General features: G+C 31.3%; 1 protein-coding gene across 1 annotated transcript; it reads left to right on the top strand.

Annotated features, from left to right (window-relative positions):
* Window positions 1-2,598: 2,598 nt before the first annotated feature.
* LOC107449523 (uncharacterized) lies at window positions 2,599-20,688 on the top strand. The gene is made up of 5 exons (XM_071188092.1): window positions 2,599-2,802; window positions 13,447-13,667; window positions 15,607-15,790; window positions 19,871-19,996; window positions 20,187-20,688. The coding sequence occupies exons 1-5, from the start codon at window positions 2,727-2,729 to the stop codon at window positions 20,522-20,524; spliced, it is 945 nt and encodes a 314-aa protein (XP_071044193.1). The 5' UTR covers window positions 2,599-2,726; the 3' UTR covers window positions 20,525-20,688.

The raw sequence follows: 20,688 nt of genomic DNA, 5'->3' as shown, positions 1-20,688 counted from the left end.
AAATAAAATGACTTCATATACCTCAATAAATATCTCACTCTTTTTAGTTGAAATAAGGTAAAAAATTTTACACCTCAAAAATACCTCTTTTGTTACAAATGTAAGAAAATAAACCTGGTATACCTTAAAAATCACCTTATCAGTCTGGATGATTTGAAGTGAATTTTAAACAACCTCAAAACAAGCTGAAGTATATATAAATCAACCTCGTACACCTTAATTACAACCTTTACGAGGTATAATTTTTATTTCTGTTTTCTCTGCAACCTTAAATATACCTCAAATATACCTCAAAACAACCTTAATACCTCAAAAATACCTCAAATCAACCTTAAATATACCTTAAATTTTCATAAGGGTAGTTTTAGCAATGAGGTGCAAATTGAAGTTGATTGCCTCGAATGTTCGCCCAATGTTCGACTCGTGTGCCCTGAAGCTCTTTTCAATTATAATGAAATAATTTTGCAATTAATACTTTAATTATTAATGATGTAAATGATGATATAGAAATTAACATTCTTCAATTGATTTTAACTAAACTCTTTGCATTATAAAAAGGTTCTTTATCCCCTATTTGAATAGTATTTCTAAAATTGATTAGTGAAACAAAATTAAATGTAAAAAACTATCTTTGATAAATAATACTATAATTTAATAGAATTTTAATAGCATCAAATTTGTTTTTGTTAATGAGAGCTATTTCAATTGCATTTATAATTAGTATTGTTGCTCATAGTTGATTAACAAAACGTGATTAGAAAATATCTAAAATTAAAATACCTAAAATTAGAATAATTAAAAATAAAAATAACTAAAAAAATTAAAACCAACGTTATTTTCACCATGTAGAGGATATTTATCAAAGATTTATAATTAAAAGTATTGCTAAAACTAGTTATACATGTTGTTGTTGTTGTTAATTTACGTCGCACTGGAGCTGCACAATGGGCTATTGGTGACGGTCTGGGAAACATCCCGGAGGATGATCCGAAGACATGCCATCACAATTTTGATCCTCTGCGGAGGGGATGGCACCCCCGCTTCGGTAGCCCGACGACCTGCGCGCGAAGTCGAGCACCTTACGGTAGCACATTTTAACGAGGACCAATACCGCACACCCTCGGTCCCTACGCAGACTGATCCAAGTGGTCACCCACCCGCACACTGACCGCAGCCAGTGATGCTTGACTTCGGTGATCTGCTGGGAACCGTGTCTTAACGATCAGTCCACTGCGGGACCTAGTTATATATGAAAAGTAATTCTATATAAAATATTTTTCAAAATTACTCTTTGAATCCAATATCTTTCTTATTCCATTATCTGTAAATGTTCTTCATTTTATTTTATATTTTATAACCGTCGTTGAACAGCCGACCCAATTTTACGGGTTTACGACTACTAAAGTTCAACTGCGTAACCTTGTAATTTCAAACCCAATCCAGAAGACAAGGGAACTCTGGATCGAGTATTAGGAGAAATTTGCCTACGTGGAGGACTTTTTGGGGGAGCTAACCCGCTATTGCGTTACATGGAGAGGAAGACCACGAGAACCTCTTACGGTTAGCCTGACGGCAAGGGGACTCTAACCCATGATTCGTCTACCACTGCGGATATTTCACGCCAGCACTGTGGTCGGTGCAATCCGGATGCGGAATTCGTATCGACTGGGATTGGAACCGGGTTTGCCTCATTGGAAGGTGGACGCTCTATCCCCTGAGCCATCGCAGATCAATTAGAGTTAAAAATAGGGCCGGGATAGCCTGTTGATAGGTCATTGGGCCCATATCCAAGAGAGCATTTTTTCGATTTCCTCGGGCCGAAGACTCCTCGTGTGACTGGTGCACGCTAAATCTGTCGGTTCACAAAGTCGTCCATGTTTCCATTGCAAATCATACCTCTGGGGGTACTGAATTGGAGATTGGCCATTCTATGGTTCAGGTCAAAATTATGATCTGTGGATGTATGAATGTATTCACCCTATAAACTGGTTGAGACGTATGTGTGTGGCAGAAGTCAAATTTTTGGTCATAGATTAGATGTTGCCACTGGAAAACAAGAAGAAGCGCATCCCCTTTGCCTTAATGTCCGGCGAAAAAAACTATTACATAGTTAAAAATACTACTAAAATTATTAATTAATAAAACATAATTGTATAAAAAATGGTACTTTTATTAAAAAAATTCAATTAATTATTTTTTTTACATAAGGGAGATATCAATGAGTTATATTTACAGTTACTACTGAAATTATATGATAAAATTTAATTAAACAAAAATGTTTCGATTTAAATAGTTTCCTTTCGTTCTTTTCTTAAATTTATTATAGAAAAATAAAATTTAATTAAACAAAAATGTTTCGATTTAAATAGTTTCCTTTCGTTCTTTTCTTAAATTTATTATAGAAAAATAAAAAATTTAACCTATTCTGTTTTACATTCTACCAGTAATAAAGTCTAACTGGCTATTGTCTTGTTTAAAACGAAAAAAAACACTAGATCTATTCTTTTCAAACTCCGACTTATGTAGTAAAAAAAAATAATACCAAAAGCAAATGTTGAATTTATGTGTGACGGTTCGCTTGCGTTTCTGAAACGGTTCGTGGCAGCAGTCTATCAGAAAAAGTCACGTGACATCACCAGGTAAAGAGATAACAATTAATACACAGGAGTGCGAACATTTCTTCGGTCTACTATTGCAAAATATAATTCATTTAATGTCAAACAAGAATGGAATATAGTTTAAAATGTATTTTTGGAATTTTGTTATTAGGAATTCCTTCCATAGCTTGTTTTTACCCTGAATGTAAGTTTATTTCATGTGTAGTATTTTAAAAAATGCTAAACCAAATAAGTCGCAAAAATTTTCTTTCTCTACCATTGTTTATACCAACAATAAGTATTTATCTGGTCTATTTATAATATCTAATGATTAAAATTTAAAAGTATTAACTTCCGCTAAGATTTCAAAATGTGCGAATGGCTGCTCTGGTAAACGATATTATACTTTTCAATTTGATATATAGCTTAAAATGGATATTTGAGATTTTTTCATTAGAATTTTGTTCCTAACGTGTACTTACCCTGATTATAAGTTTATTTCAATGTGTAGTATTTTGAAAAATTCAAAACTAAATAAATATTAAGATTTTACACCTTCTACCATTGGTTATGCAAACAATAATATCATTGGTTATGCAAACAATAATATCATTGGTTATACAAACAATAATATCATTGGCTATACAAACAATAATATCATTGGTTATACAAACAATAATATCATTGGTTATACGAACAATATCATTAGTTATACCAATAATATCATTGTTAATACGAAGAATTTTATTGTTTATGCCAAGAATGTCATTGTTTATACCAAGAATATCATTGGTTATGCCAATAATATCATTGGTTATACCAATAATATCATTGGTTATACCAATAATATCATTGGTTATACCAATAATATTGCACAAACCAATCATATCATTGGTTATACCAATAATATTGCACAGACCAATCATATCATTGTATATACGAATAAAATCATTGTTTAAACCAATAATTATATAATCTAGTCTATCCAACAATAAATATATCTGGTGTATTAAAAGTCTATTTTAATATCTAATCATTACGATTTAAAAGTATTAACATCCATTAAGATTTAAAAATATACGATAGTCTGATTCAGTAAACAGTATTATATTTTTCAGTTTAGAACATAGACTAGTTTAAAATGGATGTTAGAGGTTTTTTATTAGAAATTCTTTTCATAAAGTGATTTTACCTTGAATGTCAGTTTTTCATTTTGTAGTATTTTATAAATAATGCTATACTATACGAGTTGTCAGATTTTTGATTTTTACTATTGCTTATATCAACAATAAGTATTTATCCAATATATTTGAAGTCTATTTACTTTATAGATGGAATAAGATTTAAAAATATGAATAAATGATTCAGTCAACTTAGCTTCGAATATAGAATGAAAAATATTTTAAAATGAATGTTTGAAATTTTATTATTAGAAATTCCATTTACAGAGAACAAACTACCCTTAATGTAAGTTTATTTTATCAAGTAGTACCTATTTTAAATAGCTCAAATCAAAAATCAGCATTAAGATTTTTTATTTTCTACCATTATTAATACTAACAATAAATATTTATTATATGATATATAAAAAGTCTGTCTATAATATCGAATGATAAAGATTTAAAAATATGAATATCGAATTCAGTTAACAATATTTGACTTTTCAATTTATGTTCAAGTCAGAGATACAAAAGAGTGCCAAATAGTATAAAACATTATTTATAATTTTTTAATGCCTAGAATCAGGCAATTCTCAATACTTCTATTATTGTCTCGAAGAACTCAACTTTTGCTACTTTAAATACAAGTAAAATGTATTCTAAAATTTTAATTTAAACCGAATTTCTCTTAAATTTGGGCTTTTGAAACTATACATTTCAGAAATTTGTTAGGCTTCTAAAATGCACACATGCTTATAAATTAAAGATAACACCAGCTTTGACAAATAAAGGATCAGAAACAAACGTGGCTTATTGATAAAACCCATTTATTAAACAGAAGATAAAGGACAAGAAACCATTCATAAACACTAGGGTTTTTGCTCCCTGGTGCAATTATAAAAATATATTCTTTACAAATATTTAATATTACATGGCTGGTATGCTGGTTGTAGCAGCCATGAAATACAGTCCATACAACACCCAGGCATATTGAGCATTAAACCAACAAGCTGATCTTTGGGAAAGATTTCTCCACTCAACAAACAATTCCGGTACACATGTTGGAGGTGGTTGTTCAACTCGTCGGCCAAGTATGTCCCACACAGGCTCTATTGGATTCAATCAAGTCAGATGATAATGCTGGCCATTCCATACGCGAATTATCCACAGATTGAAGGCATTCGTTTACGATGGTAAATACAGAAGTTATCAAACGTACATGTACAGTGCGCTAAGTAAAAAACGGACCATCCTTAATAACTAAATCTAATGATCGGATCGTCAGGTTCTATGACTCAATCTTAACGATTTGAGGGGGTAACCTCAAATATGCTAATTAAGTAGTGAGGACGATACTTCAAATTAAGAGCAAACAAATTTACTTTTTCTAAATAACCCTACTTTTTTTCAACGGATTCGAATTTTTGACCTTCAAAATATAGGCGGTAATCGCAATCTGAGAAATGTGGTGCCCATAGTTTGGGGGAGGAGAGTTGTTTAGAGTTTTTACCCCTTAATGTTAATTTTACTTTTTGCACATTTCGCCATATCTCGAAAAATGAATTGAAAAACATTAGGACACAATTATAAAATGCAAAAAAGAGCTTTTAATAAATTTCTTTTCGTTTTATTTTATAATAGTCGAAAGAAATTTGAATAGCGAAATATAAAATTTTTTACATCATTTTAAAGAATGTAATTTTACATGGCAAGATACGAAATGAGAGCCAAAATCGGTCAAATAACATCTGAGAAATCGAGTTTTAAAGAAGACTTACTTTTAAAATTCGATTTCTCAAGAACTGTTTGACCGATTTTCCTCAAATTTTTGTATTTTGCTATTGAAAATTTTATTTTTTTTAAATTATGCGAAAAAATTGTATACCTTACAATTAAAAAAAAAATTTTGACAATTTTTAAATAAAATAATAAAAAATAAAAAATCTTTACTTAAAGTTATGTTTTGCAAGGAAATATGACGAAATACGCAAAGAATCGAATTAACATTAAGAGGTCTAAACGTTGGACCGCTTTCTTAACCAAACTATGGGAACCACATTTGCCAAATAGCGATTACTCTCCTATATTTTGAAGGTAAAGAATCCAAATATGTGAAAAAATATATGTTTATTTAAGGAAAGTACGTTTTTTTGTCTGATTTCGTTACTTAAAATATCTTATGTATTAATTAATTAGCATATTTGAGGTCAACTCCTCGAACCTTTAAGATTGAATCCAGAAACCTAAAGATCCGGAAACGAAACCTGATGGTCCGATGTCTTGTTTTCTCCGCACTTTACACTAGTTTGTCTGCATAGTATTGTACTGGACTATTTATCATCAAAAGCTTTTACAACTTTTGTTCTATTATTTCTATAGACTTGGGTGAGGTTTTATTCGATTTAGCGCAAAAAAAAAAAAAAAAATACATCGAAACATAATATCTAGATAGCAAAGTGTAAGTTCCATCTCTCCTTTGCTCTCCTCTTCCAGTGAATTTTAAATTGAGATTGCAGCCCACCTCGGGAGATGCTATTTTTCAGATATTCAAATTGGGCCCAATTCACATTTATTAAAACAATTTACAACTTTCCCATAACTAATTCTGAATTCAGTTACGGGCCTCATATTTTAGGACCATATTATATAAAATTTTAATGAGTTCTCACAGGGCTGTGACGTGTTTTTGTTTCTGCTATACTTAAGGTTTGTTTTTACGAAGAGTTTTGAATGACCTTTGACCTTCTATGCAAAGGTAAACTGAAAATATTTATATCCTAACAGTTAGTATGAATGTAGTAGAACATAAAATAATCGCTAGTGTCCTGATTCTCTCGTTTCTCAAGAAGTATTACGACTTTTAAAATTAGTTTTTCTCAAAATTCTATGAATAATCATCAGTGTTGACCTCCAAAACCTGGAGAAAACTTTTTTTTTCGCAAAAATTAAAAAAAAAAAATTTAAAAAATACTCGTATCTAATAGTTTCACAAAAACTATTAAGTTTAAAATAACAGGGTTGGGTTAACATAATGAACAAGTATTAACCTAGTAATGACCCTTTACCCTTATAGAACTATGTAGGGAATACTAAAAAAGTTTAAACTGAGAAATGGTCCCTTTACCATAAATAGAGCAACAGTGTTCTGAATATCAGATAATAGCCCCGCAGTCCTGCCGTACTTTTATCACTGTAATTGTTAATAACCGCATCTTATGATAAATTTAATTTTAAAGAAATTATTATTAATTTCTTTCACACTTTCCTGGTACTTTTAATGTTACTAGCACAAAATATTCTTACCCGGTATTCCTTTTATTTTCTTTTTAAGGGTAAGTGCCGTTAATCGGTATTGACAATACTGGCATATTCTCTAATGTATCATAAGGCTAAAAAACAAAAAAAAATCTGTTCTAATTAAGGAAAAATGAATAAAACAATCTAAAATAAATATCATTACTGAATGCTTTGGAATGTCCTGTGTTGTTAGAAAGGAAATATTTAATTTTCGATTTCTAAATTCTGATATCATAAAATACCATCATTTTCAACCTGCAAATAAATGAAAATTTCCATATCTAAAAAAAGAAAACTTGGAAATAACGGGCATTTATTATTTATTTATTTGGTTATGCAACATTGCTAGATCAATTTAACTAGGCTAGAAGAAATTTAGTTTAATGGCAGAAGAGCTGGATTTCCTATCTCTGTCGAACAAAAATATTACGTCTGAAAAATCAAAGTATCGATACTACTTAGGTAACGGGAATTTCCTCTGTATGCTATCGTTATTCGATCCGAAACCGAAATTGTGAAACCGAAAAACGGAATTGAGCTAAAATTTAAAAAAAGTCTTCGAAAATTTATTCTTTGTTAAAAAGTTTTGAAGCTCTTTGTCTATGATTTTATCATCTGACCTATGAGTCAGGACAAAGTTATATATCTACCGATTATAATACTTCTTTTCTAGATTCTTCAAGAAATATATTTCTTTGAAATGTCAAATAAAATGTATGACAAATAAAAATAAGAAAATCGTTTAATGACTTTTGAATGGGGAAAGTATATGATATATTTACGAAATCATCATTTGTTTCAAACAACAGAGTACGAAGATAAGTGTAAAGATAACCATCTGAAAAATGTAATTCTTTTTTGTTGGCGCTTTTTTTATGACCTTAATGTTGAAACGAAACAGCTGAATAACTTTTAATCAAACTATCTGGATATTCCTTAACATGCAATCCTCATGGATCAAAGGAGTAACTTTAAATATGCTAATTAATCAATCCAGGCTATATTTTAAGTTACGAAATCGCTTTCTTTCAAAAGGATTTGGATTTTTTATTTTCAAAATGGGGAGGGGGATATATTAGGAATAGGAATAAATGATCTCAATGGTTTAATGAGAAAGCAATTCATAGTTTGGTGTCCATAGCGTTAATCTCAGTTTTTTTTCTTGTATTGCATCCTATTTTAGGGATTTTTGAGTGGAAAAAAAATTTCAGGAAAAAAAATCTCACACAATTAGTTAATATTTTTTTCCAAAGAAAGTTCAAGCAAAACAAAAATAAATTATTTTTTATTTTTCCTAAGAGCTTAGAAAATTTTGAATCGTGTGCATGCTTGCGTGTGTGGGACACAAGTACATGCATGCATGTATACCTACATGCGTGCATGCGTACGTACATGCATTGTGCAAAATAAAAATATCACCCTGAAAAAATTTCGTTCTAATGATAGAATTTTCGCTTACTGTCAATTTCAATGGTTCCTGGGGGTGACCTTAAATATGTTAATTAATTGATGCTAACTATTAATCGAGTTACGAAGTCTGACACAAAAACGAATAAACAGCTAACTCTGAATAAACAGCTAATTTTTTACATGTTTGGACCCTCAAAATAGGGGAACGGTAGCAGCAATCTGGAAATTGTGGTACCAATATTTCAGTCAAGACAGCGATTGAAAATTTGGTCCCGTTAATGTTAATTTCACTTTTTGAGTTTTAGGACAGATCTTTAAAACTAATTGCGCAATTTAAGAAGAATTGCACCCACTTATGAAACTCGTTTACCCTAAGATAATTGCATGCGAAAAAAATTACTTTTTAATAATTGTTTTTTATCATTTAATACTGGAAGAAAAATATTTGAATTATGATCCATAAATATTTTTTATATTACATTAATTTGAGCTGCAATGTTTCGGGGGATAGAGCGCTCGCCTTCCAATGAGGCGAACCGGGTTCGAATCTAGCCGCATCTGGCTTGCACCGACCACAGTGCTGACGTGAAATATCCTTAGTGGTAGACGGATCGTGGGTTAGAGTCCCCTTGCCTTCAGGCTAACAGTTGGTGGTTCTCGTGGTCTTCCTCTCCATGTAACGCAAATGCGGTTAGCTCCATCAAAAAGTCCTCCACGAAGGCAAATTTCTCCCAATGCTCGATGCAGGAGATCCCTTGTCTTCTGGATTGGGCTCAAAACTACAAGACTACGAAGTTGAACATTAATAGTCATAAACCCCTTAAAATTGTCAGCTGTTCAACGACGGTTATAAAATATTATATTAATCTACGTATTCCGAAGAAAAATCTGAAGTTTTCATTTATTGTTTTCATTTACTTAGTAGAAGCTGAGAAAATTAGAATTAATTATTTTTAAAAAACAACTTGTTGACAATGAAAAAAATATTTAAATGGAATGATTAATGCCTATATTTGGTAAACTTACAAAGAACTTGACTTACGTAAGCCTAGCGTAAATTTCATTCATGATTTTTCGGTGTTTTGATTAGATATCGTTTTCTTTTTTTTAAACATAAAATACGTTTTTTTTTAAAATCGTCTGCGAATTTATTCTTAATTTAGTAAAAAGATTTGAATAAAATATTATTTAACGAATGTCAAGTTTTATAAAAGTGTGTTTTTAATTGAATGTGGTTATGCATCTGCTTTTTTAAATTTGTTTTTGATTCATTCCACAATTGATTCAATCTCAGTAATATACATAAGTATGCATTTATCAGGAATAATATATTTATGAATAATGTATTTATGAATTATTCAATGTATGCCTTTACAACTAAACAATAAAACTATAAGGGAAGATACTACACTGCTCAAAAAAATTAGGGGAGCAAGCAAAGAAAGTAAGAAAATCGTGCGAGACATCCACAGAGCTGCATGAAATGGATAGTGCATACGTATCAATGAGCGATACAGAAAAAAAGACGTAAGAACATATTGAATTAATCTTTAATTCTAGGAAATTATGGAAAAAAGCAAAAAGCCGATTTAAGACAACAATTGGTTTACATGTAAACGATAAAAAAAGTAATGTTTGGAAATGATGCAGTACTGTTAATAAGGCGTGTGGTCTCTTCGGACAGCTAAGACTGCTGCACACCTGTTTCCCATGGATGCGATGATGGTATCGATGAGAGTTTGGGGAATACAGTTTCACTCTTCAAGAAGGGCAATCTCCAAATCACGGAGAGTTAATGGAGGCCTTGGTCTCGCAGCAATGCGTCGCCCGAGCACGTCCCAAACATATTCGATTGGATTCAGGTCAGGAGAGCACGCTGGCCATTCCATGCGCTGTATTGTTTCAGCTTCCAGCATGTTCTCCACAAGGCGAGCTGTATGTGGTCTTGCATTATCATCTTGTAAAACAAAGGAATCTCCACTGGCTGCTGCGTAGGGTATGACATGAGGTCTCAATATCTCGTCTGCATATCTGCGGGCCGTCAAAGTACCGTTCCGAATGATATGCAGGTCCATATGTCCGCCTATGATTATTCCACTCCACGCCATCCAACCAGCTCGTCTGTAGTGTGACCTTTCACGAATGAAAGTGGGGTTATTTCGAGTACCCCTTTCCCTCAAACCAAAACACGTTGGGTGTCACTCTCCAGACTGAATCGAGACTCGTCTGTAAACAATACGTGGCTCCAATCCCGTTGCTCCCAATCTTGATGTTCAGCAGCCAATCTTCTGCGAGCCGCACGGTGGCTTGAGGTCAATGGAATGCAGACCATGGGCCTACGAGCATAGAGACCTCCCTGATGGAGCCTATTCCGTATTGTTTGGGTGGAAACTCTTCGTCCTGTTGCCACGAAAAACTGTCTTTGCAGCTGAGTAGCATTGTCTGTTCTGTTACGACAAGCTGTTAACTGTATATACCGGTCATCAGCTGCAGTTGTTGCACGTGTCTGACCTTGCCCCGGCCGACTACTCACATTTCCAGTCTCTTGGAATCGATTCCACAGCCTTGCAACGACACTTCTGCTGACTCCAACAGCGTCCGCCACACTGCGCTGTGTTTGCCCGGATTCCAGTCTGCCGATGATACTCCATGCAATGGATTCAAGTAAATCACGTTGTTGAGACATTTTCAAGTCACCCTTTCTCGAAAACAATAACTGAGAAATCAACTTTCTGAGTTACGGCAGTGAAACAGGCGTCTCTGCTACATCCCGATTTCTGCTCTTATCTTCTTTTCTGGTTTGTGACGTCATTAACTTTTATTTGCATATGAAGTTTTCTTTTTCTTTTTCCTGCTCGGTCGTACATTATAAATTATTACTTTTCTGTAATTTATTGGTGTAAATATTTGCGTAATTTCATTAAAACCACGTGCTCCCCTAATTTTTTTGAGCAGTGTAGTTAAGTAAAAGGTATCTTTATATCATCTCTAATACCTTTCTATCTACGATATAAAGGTCGACTATCTGGAATCCTGTAGATGTTTTTAAAAGTAATTAGAGTGTAAAGATTCTGACCATAAAGATCTTTTGAATACGCATCCAAAATTTATAAGCCTTTTAAAATATCTCAGTATCTTATATGTCATCCTAAGATCTTACCTTTAAATTACCTGGGCATGTGTGTTTCGCAGAATTATTCAACGAATTATTTCATTGTATTTTTACATTTTTCAAATTCTCTTTATGTTAACATGTAGATTTTTTCCGAAAATATACTAATCTATTTTGTTTAATTTTTATTAATTAATTTTCATTAAATTGACACCCGCACACTTTAAATTAGCTATGGTTTCGTGTCTCAGAGCTATAGCCAGTTAACTGATAAGAAATAAATATTTTGCTATATTACAATTACTCGGGGCAAAACGTCTGACTGATCACATTAATTCATTTCAATAAATGTTCATTGTTCAATTGAGTTTGTCTTATTTCAGCCATGCAGCCGAATTTAAAAGCAGTATTTTTTTTGGGGGGGGGGAGGGTATTCGCTTGAAATTGTATTATCTCTACCGAAATAGACTGAATATGCATAAGCAAGCTATAATCCACAACACAATATTAGCTATCGGGATTGCTTTATTATTTTGCACACTTTGCTATCTGTGATGCGTCCTTAACTTCTCTCCCAAACATTAAATTTTTTCTTAAATTATTTTTTCCACTCAAAAATCCGCAATCTGCAAGCTTTAGACGAACTTTTATACTGTAACAGGGTTCAGCTTTTATGTCTTGCGCTAAAATCATATTTCACGAATTATACTTGCAAGAGCTTATTTTTTAGCATTGTGGTGTCAATTGAGTGATGCTATGCAATGGTCATGAAAACAAGCAAGTGGACAAGAGTATAGTTTGTCTAAGGTAAGAACTCCCCTAGCCATTCGTCTGAACCCGTGGCGGTGACCATGGTAACGAGATATAACTACTTCAAGTAGAGGTGTGGGGTCGGCGAAAAAACGGGAAACTTTTTCTTCTGTCTATTGTGTAAGCTTTAGGGAGAAAAGAAGCTACTCTCCCTGAAATGCGCTATTCTTGTTTCCATAGCAGCAGACGGCCTCGGACTTTGTGACGGAGGGAGTTCTTACCGTAGACAAACTATGTACCTTCCAATATTCCCTATGCCCTAAATTTATTTACATTGTTACAGTTATTTTTCCTCAAAATTATAAATATTGAAAACAATGTAATCAAATAAATAGTTGGGGCGACGTGTCGAAGCCTTGAACTGGATAGTTCGAAAAAATTAACAGTTGAGCAAAAGTATACAACTTTGAGCACAGCAAACTACTGTGAGCACAGCAAACTACTGTGAGCACAGTAAACTACTTTGAGCACAGCAAACTACTTTGAGCACAGCAAACTACTTTGAGCAAAGTAAACTACTTTGAGCAAAGCAAACTACTTTGAGCAAACCCAACTACTTTGGGCAAAACAAACCACTTTGGGCAAAACAAACCACTTTGGACAAAATAAACCACTTTGGACAAAACAAACCACTTTGGACAAAACAAACCACTTTGGACAAAACAAACCACTTTGGATAAAACAAACCACTTTGGACAAAACAAACCACTTTGGACAAAACAAACCACTTTGGACGAAACAAACCACTTTGGACGAAACAAACCACTTTGGACAAAACAAACCACTTTGGACAAAACAAATCACTTTGGACAAAACGAATCACTTTGGACAAAACGAATCACTTCGAGCAAAACAAATCTCTTCGAGCAAAACAAATCGCTTTGAGCAAAACAAACTACTTTGAGCAAAACAAACTATTTTGAGCAAAACAAACTACTTTGAGCAAAACAAACTACTTTGAGCAAAACAAACTAATTTGAGCAAAACAAACTCCTTTGAGTTCATTCCACTGATTCTTACTTTTAGAATGCACCCGATGTATATTTATTTTATTTTTCAGATATTCTTGAAGATGAATGCAAAGTTGGAAATGAGATTATTATTTATAATGCTTCAAATTTGGGAGCAGCTGGAAAAATAATAGCGACGCTAAGTCCTCCTTATCAGATGAACAAAAATTGTAAAATAATTATAAATCCACCAGTTGGCTTTGGAGTTGTAGTTAGCATACAAAAAATTGATTTTAGGCAGCCGTCTTTCTATTGTTTGGATTATTTAAAAGTAAGTAACATTTTATCGCAACTCTTAAAGCTGCAAAATATTTTGTCAAAATCCAGAGAGAAAAAAAAGAATCACTGTTAAATTTCGCGAGTTCTTGATAGTCAAAACTTAATATGTATCAGAGCAAGATTCATTTCTAAACGGTATGGTTTTACATTATTAACTATATATTTCCGATTTAGCTTCTTTGACTTGTTCATTTCGTACGAAAGTTCTTGTTCAAACGTATATAAGCTAGTTTTTCGTTCAGCGTTACGGAAAATACTGATCTTTCCCTGTTGATTTCTCTGAAAGGACATTCTTTCATATATTATTTCACAGGTAAATCAAGTTTCGGATATTATTTCAAGAACTCAGTTCAGTGGAGCACCCAAGATAGGGTTTTCAGGGATTAAACTCCTCCTAAGAACTATAAACATTTTTTTTCTTCTTTTAATCATTAATTTGTTTCTGAAATTCATCGGTAAGAAAACTTTTTCTTAAAACTAGGCTTTATTTGAGAAAGGAAGTTAAATATTCTTTCTTATTGAGTAAAGAATCTCCAAGCAGAATATATTAAAAAAGTTCGATAGGTTTTTTCTTTTCTTTTAATCCCTTTTCTTTTTCGAAATGATATTTCATTATGTAGGAGGGAAACACGATTTTAAAAACCAAATAAGTGTAGAATAAGATAATTTGGTGCGTTGAACAGAATTCACACAGCACCATTATTCATCAGTTTCTTTTATTATGTGAAATGCAACTTGCTTGTATGTGCATGCATCAAGTGGTAAAATACGCCTTGCTAGCTTTTAACTTCCTTGCAATAATCGAGAAATACAATTAGAATATATTTCTTTGGAATATAATCAGGAAATAAAATTTTAACATCTTTAAATCATTGATCTTTTTCGATAACAATATTGATTCTGAAGTTAGCAACGAAAAAGGGGGGGGGGAGTAATACTAGCATAGCATCGTTTCTTACAAGCATCGTTCAAAATGAGTTAGAAAATAGATAGTCAGATATCATTGCCCACAACTATACAGATATTACGTGGTTGGACCATGACCATGGTTAGACTGTACAGTCCTGAAAAGATTTGAATTCTATCTACCCTCCTTCAATGGGATTGGACAAGATTTTGGATTGCATATTGAATCCAAAAACCGGGTAAAAATTTTGGATTTTTTCAATGGTATATGAATTTTAAATCAGATAAAAAGGATTAAATTATGAAAATAATGTTTTTAGAATAAATTTAGCGAACCATTAGATAAAAATACAATTAGATAAAATCAAAACCAGTGCACCGGAAAAAATATTTTTTGCAAGACCCATTTACAAAAAGCCACTTAAGAATTTTGTGTAAGCATCTCGTGCTTTAGTTTTCATTATTTTATTAGGTATTCAAATCATTATTAAAGTTTATAATAGTTATTATAAGTTTAATTATTAAATTTGATATTCAAATACGGTCCCAATAACTTTTTCACGATAGCGGTTGCAAGTTCGGACCCCTTAATAATCACGAAAGCGGTTAACCTGTCGGCAAAGGGATTCTAATCATGATCCATCTACCACTTAGGATATTTTACGTCAGCTGTGTGGTCGGTGCGAACCGGAAGCAGAACTCACAAAAACCATCCACAGCTGGGATTCGAGCCTGGGCTACCCAATTGTGAGGTGAACGTTATATTTCTTGAGCCACCATGACTCAATAATATTTACAATATTTAAGTGTTCATCATTCTTAAAAGTAAAACCAAGATTATAAATTTTTGAAACCCCCTAGAATGATTTTCTGGGTGCTTTACTCTGTAAACTATTTTATTCTGTAAATTGTACTGTGTCTCCTGAATATTTTACTTTATTCTGTATTTACTTTATTCACATTTTTCACTTACATGTTTATTCATGTATAGCTTATTTTGAAAAAAGTTTTGCTTATATTTTTAGATCTATCACTCTGATACTTTCTTTTCTCCAACAACTTTATGTCGATTCAAATTTGATCTCAAAGAAAATTTAAGTTATTATTCAAAAGGAAGAATGGAAATGATTTATCATGTTCAATCTAAATTGAGTGATGGATTAAACATTGAAGAAGGATTTTCACTCACATTTACCATTGTATCTGAAGGTAAGTTGGATCCAACATAATCTGTTTCTTTTATACTCATCAGGACAATTTAACACTAAAAATATCAACACTTAATCCATTCCCATTTCTACCATAGTCGGTCAAATCACCGGACTTTGTTTCTTGATTGAATGAATGAAATATGGATGTTAAGAAGGAAATAAACTAAAAATAACTTTATTATAATTAAGCAAAATTGCACATTGCCAATTTTTATGTATTGCAAACACAAAGAATAAGAATTTTGAATTCATTGCGAATTTTTACGTATATGGGTGTTTCCGCTGTACATTTTCCGAAAACATATTTTTTCTAATTATTATTTCGATAATTATTATAACTATTCTTATAATTATAAGAATATATAAAAATTAAAATTCTTATAATTAGTATTATTTCTTCTAAGAACTTGTGTTGTCTTGATTGTTTCAGCATCTTTCTGGGTAAAAACTGACAGTTAGAATTGAAGTAAAGCTATCAAAGTAAAATATAAGCTACTTACCAAAACATTTAGTTTTCGTTACTTCTTCTTACGCAAAAAATTCAATCTAAAATGTTAGGTACTTTCTTGAAATTTGAATTCAGTTATTCTGATTGAACTAACTACGCAACAAGCTTTGCAGAAATGTGCAACTAATCGAATGCAATACGTTGAACACGCATTACATCGTATTTCTGATTCGATAACCTTATAAAGCAATAAATTATTCTCCCTGTCAAATAGCCGGTTGTGGTAGAAATAGGTGAACGGCAAGTATTGTTCGAAACAAAAAAAAACACACACACATATATATATACAAAATATTAACTATATATATATATANAACGGTCATTTGACAGGTTATGGTATGTTTAGTGTTAAGAAAGATGGATTGATTAACGATTTTTTTACGGCATGATTACAATTTTTATCTTTTAATCTTTATCTATTTCACAAAATTCTTATGGAGCAGACGATGTCTTTAATTCATAAATTTGAAACTAAAATCCTTTAAAAGAGATGTTTATCGAGTTTATTTTTCTTTTTTTATTTTTTTTTTATTTACAATAATAGGATCTTATTTTTTCACTAAAAAAAAACAGAACCCTAACAGAATATTCTTAGTTCTACGATAAGTTAGATTCAGAAAATTATGAGTAAACTTTTCCAAGTTCACAAAAACAGAATTTTTCACAGAAAGTTTGGACAGAATCCTGGTTTTTGTGATCTTCTACAAAATAAGAATTCTAATTTCACAAAATGAGTATATTTATCACAATTTCTCAACAAGTCTGGAATAGCACCAGATCATAAACATATCTTGTACTATTTGTTTACATAACTATCTTTAAAAAAATTTAGCATTTTTACATTTTTACATGTGTTATAGGAAATAAAAAAATCCATTGTTTAAAAATTAACAGCTAATTTTGAATTTAACCTGATTTAGAAATATTTAAAAGTGAGTCTATCGACATTGTAAAGTTGATGTTTTTTTGTAGTGAATTGACCTCCTTTTCTTTAAAAAAAAAAGAATCATTTCGAATTACGAAGTTTGGATATTAGTCGATCAGTAAATTTCGAGCTTTAAATTCAGTCGATTCTTTCAAGTTGTTAAGTATAACAAAATCGAAACGTTTAAAACCATATTAACTTTCGTTCATATCTTATGTTTAGAAAACTTCTAATTATGCAGCCTGAAATAGAGGGGTGCGACAACAGTGAATAAACCAAAAAATATCTTTTGCGCAGTAGGGAAGAAAAAGGCGAAGTCTTCAATAACTTTTGATCTGTCGGTTTTTTACTCGTAGGATTTAATGGTTACAAAGATATTATCCATGCAAAAAACTATTTTTTAACATAATTTTTTCATTTAATAATGGTAGTCGAAAGAATTTTAATTTTTTGAGGATCAAAAATCCGATTCTGTTGGAAAAAAAGGCATCCTTAAAAATAATCACAGGAAGAAAAAAAAATTTGTGCATGATTTGGTAACTTTATATACATCGTCTGCACAAATTAATGTTAGTCACTCAATTAATGTTAGTCACTCAAAACATTAAGATTGTATTCTAGTACGCAAAAATCCGATCATTCGATCAAAAGTTATGGTGTTTTCTTTATATTATGCGCATGATATGTTTGATAGTTATCACCTCTTTATTTATAACTTATATTTTTAACATCTTACTGCATACCATCGATGCAAAAAATAAATAATTAAATGTGCAAATTATCGTGGATCAGTCTGGAGCAGACAAAATAAGACAGAATGTCAAAATATGAATCCCACATGGAAAAAAAATTATAGGGCAGAATATTCCATGGCAACATTGAAGTTAATATTTGTAACATTTTACACTTTTAAGAATTTTAAAAAAATGGATAAATCAGAAATTGCATTTTTCTTCAACGAAAAGTGAGAATTTTCTGTTCTATATATGAATCTGAAAAAAAGTTATTGATTTGCACTAAGAAATGTCATTGATCTGTACTAAAAAATGTTTACTAAAGAAAAACATGTGTGTTGAAGTATGTCTCATTATTATTAAAAAGTTATTGCTGTCTTGGTCGCCGTTGATTCTTACTCTCATTACGCAAAAATTATTAATGGGTCACAGTACCTAAAAAATGACCAAAATATCTATATTTTTTTATTGCTTATAATAAAACTTCAAACTATTTCTAATGCACTGAAAAAAAAATTATCTATCTAAATTTTTCAAAAAGTTATGAATGATTTTATATTGCCCTAAAACAGAAACTTGAAGAGCAGACAGACTTTAAAGTGTTTTTTCTCATAGATGATAATTTTGTGTTTTAATCTTAAATCCTTAAGGAATTTTTTCTATTTAAGATAAAGCTTTGAAGTAAACTTTTTTATCTTAAGTATAATATACTTATTTAAATTGTGCATGGAATGAGCTTTTTATGAGGTATTACAATTTTTACAGCGTGTTATATATACCTAACAGGAATTTTTAACCTTTTCTACTTTTTTACAAAATAATCTATAAAAAATATTCTAATTGATATATCAACAAATGAAAGCGCAAAATTGTTAAGATGAATATTGTAGGTACAAAGAAAGAAATTTTTTAAAAAGTTGAAATAAAAAAAGCCTTAAGGATTTAAAAATGTTGAATTTTTTCAATTTTCGTCTTAATTTTGAAAATTTAAGGAGTTTAACTATTTTTGCAGTTATTATTGATTATAATTAAATGAGCATGTAAAGTATCCACAAAATGAATGATTATACCTTTATTTTAAAAAAATTTTGCTGGGGTACTGCGACCCTTTAAATGGAAAAATAGGAAGCACATTGTCTCGCAATATTTAAGGAACATTCTGACATGAAAATGTGTACATTAGTTTTGAATAACTTTACGTTAAGGTTGAAATTAATTTTCACCGTGTTATTCAACGAATCGTGAATTTTTGCTGCTACGTATTCTTAAGTATTTGAAGCTGTGCAACACGTCTTCCTTTTTTTTCCTTTAAAAAAATTTTGAATTAGTTTTGCTTGTGATTCTATTTCGTTATCGGTAATTTCATTCTCAGCTTTTGTCAGCGAAATTACTTTATGTGATTCTGATAGGTCAACTAGAAAGATGAATGGAGTCTCTAATTTTATTTAAAATAAAAGTTAAAGGAATTTGGGAATAAAAGAATTACGTGAAATGAGAGGACTAGCTATTTGAAACGTACTTCGAGTAAGAGCGAGCATGGGGTAGCATACTAATACTATAAATAAAAACTAATAAATCCTAAAAAGACAGCTCAGCAGTCATATCTGCTACATCAAGTTTTTTTGCTTTCTTGGAAAAATAACAAAGAAAACTTATAAAATTCAGATTTATTAAAATAACTTACAATTGAATCGATAAGTTAGATTATCTGCAGTGGGACATCCTGCTAATTTGACTCATTGATTCAAAAATTTTCTTTATCAATTCCATTTTTATAGATATCTTAATTTTGTGAGATTTTAGTGACATATGATGAATAAACTTTGTTCACTATTGTGCTACTTTAAGAAGAAAAATTTTATATTGATGTTGTACTTATAATATGTTTATTGTGAATATTTATACTTTTAGATATACAAGATTGTCTGAAAACATCTATGTATATGTGTGATAACGGAAGATGTATTCCCAAAAATTTAACATGTGATATGAAAAATAACTGCGGAGATAACAGTGATGAAACTTATCTTTTATGTGGTATGTCTGACACATCTCTTAATTACAGTTACTGTTAGTGACATTTTCATTAAAAATTATAAAATTTTGCGAAAATTGAAATGTTTCCGATGCATTACTGATACATTTTAGGCTGTGTGTTATTAAAAATTCTTAGATTCAAAAATCTATCAAAAATCAAATTTTAAAACCATTTTTTTTACCATTTTAGATTCATCTGGTCATAATTTGATACAAATATCAGACGTCATGTACGGTGTGGTGGTCTGCCTCTTTGTTTTTATCATGTTCTCATCCTGGGCAGTGATAGTTTCCCGAAAACGAAGACGCCATCATGACACTGACTCTACTTCAGATTCTGATGAACCAACAACTAGAATTACGCCTTACCAATCTGTTCATCCTCAGGGATTTTTTATCTGTCAAAATCCAGCTGGACCAAGAACTCCTTATTTTCAACATTCAAAAATTATACACTCTGAGGGAGGCTTTACAAATCCTTGCTATCCTACTGGAGTACCTCAGGCACCTCCTCCCTACAGCCAATGATTTTTTTTTTCCTTCATCATCAAATATGAACTGCTTGTGGACTTTTCATTCAAGCTTTATATCCAAAATTTTTAAAGAATTCCAAATGTTTTTGTAATAGCAACAGTTGTTGAATGCATTTTCGTAAAAAAAAAATAATAATAAATAAAAATAAAATAGTAAAA

The sequence above is a fragment of the Parasteatoda tepidariorum genome, chromosome X2, assembly GCF_043381705.1.
Source record: "Parasteatoda tepidariorum isolate YZ-2023 chromosome X2, CAS_Ptep_4.0, whole genome shotgun sequence".
NCBI classification, from domain to species: Eukaryota; Metazoa; Arthropoda; class Arachnida; order Araneae; family Theridiidae; genus Parasteatoda; species Parasteatoda tepidariorum.
This window is presented reverse-complemented; position numbering and strand designations above follow the sequence as displayed.

What these genes read in the sequence shown, in the direction of transcription:
- LOC107449523 (XM_071188092.1), top strand. Translation starts at nt 2,727, where the DNA reads ATGGAATATAGTTTAAAATGTATTTTTGGAATTTTGTTATTAGGAATT. An exon ending in ATTGTTTGGATTATTTAAAA is followed by an intron (nt 13,668 to 15,606) that starts GTAAGTAACATT and finishes TTATATTTTTAG; the next exon opens with ATCTATCACTCTGATACTTT. An exon ending in ATTTACCATTGTATCTGAAG is followed by an intron (nt 15,791 to 19,870) that starts GTAAGTTGGATC and finishes TTATACTTTTAG; the next exon opens with ATATACAAGATTGTCTGAAA.